Raw genomic sequence first — 3649 nt, 5'->3', positions numbered from 1 at the left:
CGCCGACGCACGGGAGGGAGCACGAGGATGGACGGTGCGGAGGCTGATTCCGTCCGACCGGCCGCTTTGCAGTTGCGGCCGTCGCGCCGGTCTTCTTTGCTAGGCTTCGCCGCTACACTCGATATTGGATCTGCTCGGAGAAGAGAACGAGGAAACAACATGGTGTGTAGCTTGATTCTCCCGCGTGCCGCAACCAGATCCGTGCCTCGTTGCTTGGAGGCGATGATCTCGTACAACGCGGTCTCATCGTCGCTCGGAGCCTGGGAGCACGAGCCGACATTGTCGTATCGCGAGACGACGAGCAGGTCGCCCATCTCTACGGTTGCGAGGAACTTTTTTTTTGCATAAAGGACGACGTAGAGACGGGTTTAGTCGAGCCGTTGTACGTGCCGTAAGCGTGCGGGTGTAAGTGTGTTGGTGAGGATGTTTAACGGATAGGTGTCGTTCCCACCTATTTGAAAAGGTAGAAAGCCAAAAGTAGGTCTAAGTGTTGAGCAGATTATGCTACTCTCTATATATATCTTGAAAGCTTCAACTTCTAGAGTTGTCCTAAGTCAAATTTTTAAATATTTGATTATTTTTTAAAAAAAATGCTAAAATTTATATTATCAAATCCATACCATTAGATATAGAATATATTTTGATAAAATACTCATTTTATGTCATATATATTGATGCTTTTTTTATATAAAATTAGTTAAATTTAAAAAATTAGATCTGGCACGGATTTTAGGAGAAGCTTTCGAGAGACCAGTACATGAAAGCCACATCTTTTGGAAAAGCAACTCAGTGTTATATCTATTTGGTTGACATTATGCTTTTTGACAATAGAAGCACTTTCAGAAGCTGGATGAAACCAACTTAAACCGAAGAGTCTACATCTAATACAATTACTAATTACTCCTTCCGCACGAATCAATTTCACCTCACCCTCTGCCAATGGATACCTATGGAATTCGTGCCGATGAAAATTGAAAACACATGGAGAGACGAGTAATACGATCTAACATCGAAACAATACTATTTACAAAAATTAATTTCAGGTAAGAAAATTTCAAATGTTAAAACGAAGAAAGCCTCCACCCACGCTAATTTGCGAGGGCAACCTTTGCCAGTTGTTTCCTAAACAAACAAGTCTACACGAGAACGAAGAAGAATAGCAGCAGCAAGCAATTGCCGGCGATCAGCGACGACCCCCGCAATTCCGAGGCCCCGTTGGGCAGTTTGGGGTACTGGTCCGCCGGCGGCATGACGCACTCTTGGCCGTTGAAGTAGACCCTCCTCGGGAACGCCCAGCCGCCGGAATAGGTGAAGTCGCTCTCCTTCTCCAGAATCATCTCCGTCTGCACGTTCCCGTCCTGCAGCAGCATCTCGTTGTAGAAACGTAACCCCCAGAACATCCCCGTGTCATCTGCAGATTTTAATTAAGAACCAAAAAAAGCCCTCAAACCTCGCATTATTTGATCTCATGCATGCATACTCGCGATTTTGCTGCAAATTGTGCTGCATGGTCAGTGGTCAGTTGGTCACTTACTGAAGCTGCCGTACTCGACGAGAGGCTTGTAATTGAAGCTGAACAGCTGCGTGAGGCTCCGCAGGTTGGGGTGCTGCAGCACCAGGTTCCAGTCGCTGTAGTTCTTCACCAGGTTGTAGTTGGACACCGTCACTTTCACCCGCCAGTACTGCCGGTAGTTCACCTTCACGTGCCAGTGCACCCGGATCGGGCACATGTGCTCCGAGCACCAGACGATCGGCGCCGCCGGCTCGTCGTCGCTGCTCGCCGGCAACGCTGGTGTCCGTGGTTGGTCGACGCTGAGAAAAAAGGAACACGATTTACACGGATCAGGATGATGTACATACGGGGACAAGAATTGGTGCGGGACAGGGACTGGCTTTGCATTGCCTGACGCATTGTGGCGACGTTGGCGTTGGGGACCCTTGGCAGGCGCAGCTGCAGCGCGGGCAATCCACGATCGTCTCGCTGTAGAACGTCGACATGGAGACGCAGCACGACGGCACCCCCGACGCCCGGTACTGAGAGTACGAGCAGGTCACCTGCCATGTCACTGCACGGCAGACGGCAGCACAGCAACGAAATCACACGGAGTTCAGCTCGATCCTAGCTCAGGTGGTGCAGCCGTGTATGGTGGTGCAGATGCAGGAGAAGGCGTGGACAATGCAATGCAAAAGGAAAAAAACAAAAGCCTTACGGAGCACTTGTTCGTAGCGGTTCTTGTCGACCTTGACCCTGGTCGGGGCTACCGTGGTGGCGTTGCTGCAGGTGTACCCTGGCACGCCGATGTCGAAATGCCACGGCTTCTCGGGCTCCATACTACCGCCGCCGTCGTCCTTGGCGAGGGCGAACTCGCCGACGACCATCTGGAACGCGGCGGTGGACGTCAGATTGTTCTGGACGAAGGACGACAGCACGCCGCCGCGGCAGCAGTTGGCGACCTGCCTGTTGTACGGGGTGCCGGGCGGGAGGTCCACCATGACGGGCCGCCTCAGGCAGCAATGCGGGCGGGCGTTGGCGGCGCCGACGCGGGAGCAGTCGCCCTGCTCCGTCGTCTCCGCGCCCACCGTGTTCCAGATGACCTCCTTGCCGGTCCAGTTCCAGCTCAGCCGCCACCCCGGGTGCTCGATGTGCCGGTACATCTGGTAGTTGTGGATGCTCACCATGACCTGCGCCCACGGCACGGAGCAAGCGAATCGATTCATCTCTTCTCTCCTCCGATCAGGAGACATGCATGCTTATTATTCATCTCCGGATGCATGCGCACCGATAAGAGATGGCGATCGACGCTAAAACTCACAAGGGACGTATGCGCACCGTGTACGGGGACATGTCCTTGACGTTGAGGACCTGAAAATCCCAGTTGATCGTGATGTTCCCGTTCGGATCTACGGGGTCGTAGGCATCTGATTCGACGCGGTGAAAACGATCAGCAATAATCGCGGATTGCGCGGCCATTTCTCGAGAACAATAAGCAACGATGGACGAAACGCGCATGAGCACGAACAGGAACACGAACAAGAAGAAGAAGGATCACCTGTGGCTGTGAATCGGAAGGAAGAATTGCACAAGAAGACGAGCAGGACGAAGACGAAGCGCTCCATCCAGATCGGTCCGTCCGACTCCTCCAAACCAAAGCCGATAGAATTCCCCACACGCCGAAAGATCCCCCGATCGACGGCCGCCGCCCCCTCCCTCCGTATGAACGCCGGTCAGCGCTCGGTTTCGCAGGAGACGAGAGGAAGACGACTAGTAGACGAGACGGGGTACGAGGAAGACGACACCGGTGGAGTCCGTAGATGATCCAATCGGCGATGTGACGTTCGCGTCACCGGCCGCAGCATCTGCCTCGAATTAAACGCCAGAGACGGGGGTGTTCTGCGCGCAGATACGCCACTGCAAAAACATTGATTACTCCTTGTGTCTACTGCTGGTGGCGCTCCAGTTGGCGTCCGCTCACCGGCTCATGATCACCGCGTGGTAGACTGGCGGCGTGTTTGGATTGGAACCGGAAAGGCCACCCCGAGATTGGCCATGCAGGATCAGGGCTTTCCCCTGCGAGCACCGGCGTCACGGAGTTGCCACATTTGGAGGGAAGTTTTTGAAATTGGAGGGTGTCACGTTCACTGACGTCGT

The 3649-nt window shown here is 53.4% G+C and overlaps 1 protein-coding gene across 1 annotated transcript; it reads right to left on the bottom strand.

Moving 5' to 3' along the window:
* Positions 900–3352, bottom strand: LOC8083333 (COBRA-like protein 7). Its single transcript, XM_021463629.1, has 6 exons — positions 3051–3352; positions 2831–2919; positions 2211–2682; positions 1853–2066; positions 1535–1812; positions 900–1411 (listed from the first exon to the last, which is right to left on the bottom strand). Exons 1-6 carry the CDS (start codon positions 3115–3117, stop codon positions 1137–1139), a joined length of 1395 nt encoding a protein of 464 aa, XP_021319304.1. The 5' UTR covers positions 3118–3352; the 3' UTR covers positions 900–1136.

The sequence above is a fragment of the Sorghum bicolor genome, chromosome 6, assembly GCF_000003195.3.
Source record: "Sorghum bicolor cultivar BTx623 chromosome 6, Sorghum_bicolor_NCBIv3, whole genome shotgun sequence".
Lineage (NCBI taxonomy): Eukaryota > Viridiplantae > Streptophyta > Magnoliopsida > Poales > Poaceae > Sorghum > Sorghum bicolor.
Note: the sequence above shows the minus strand (reverse complement) of the source record. Positions and strands in the feature narration are given on the sequence as shown.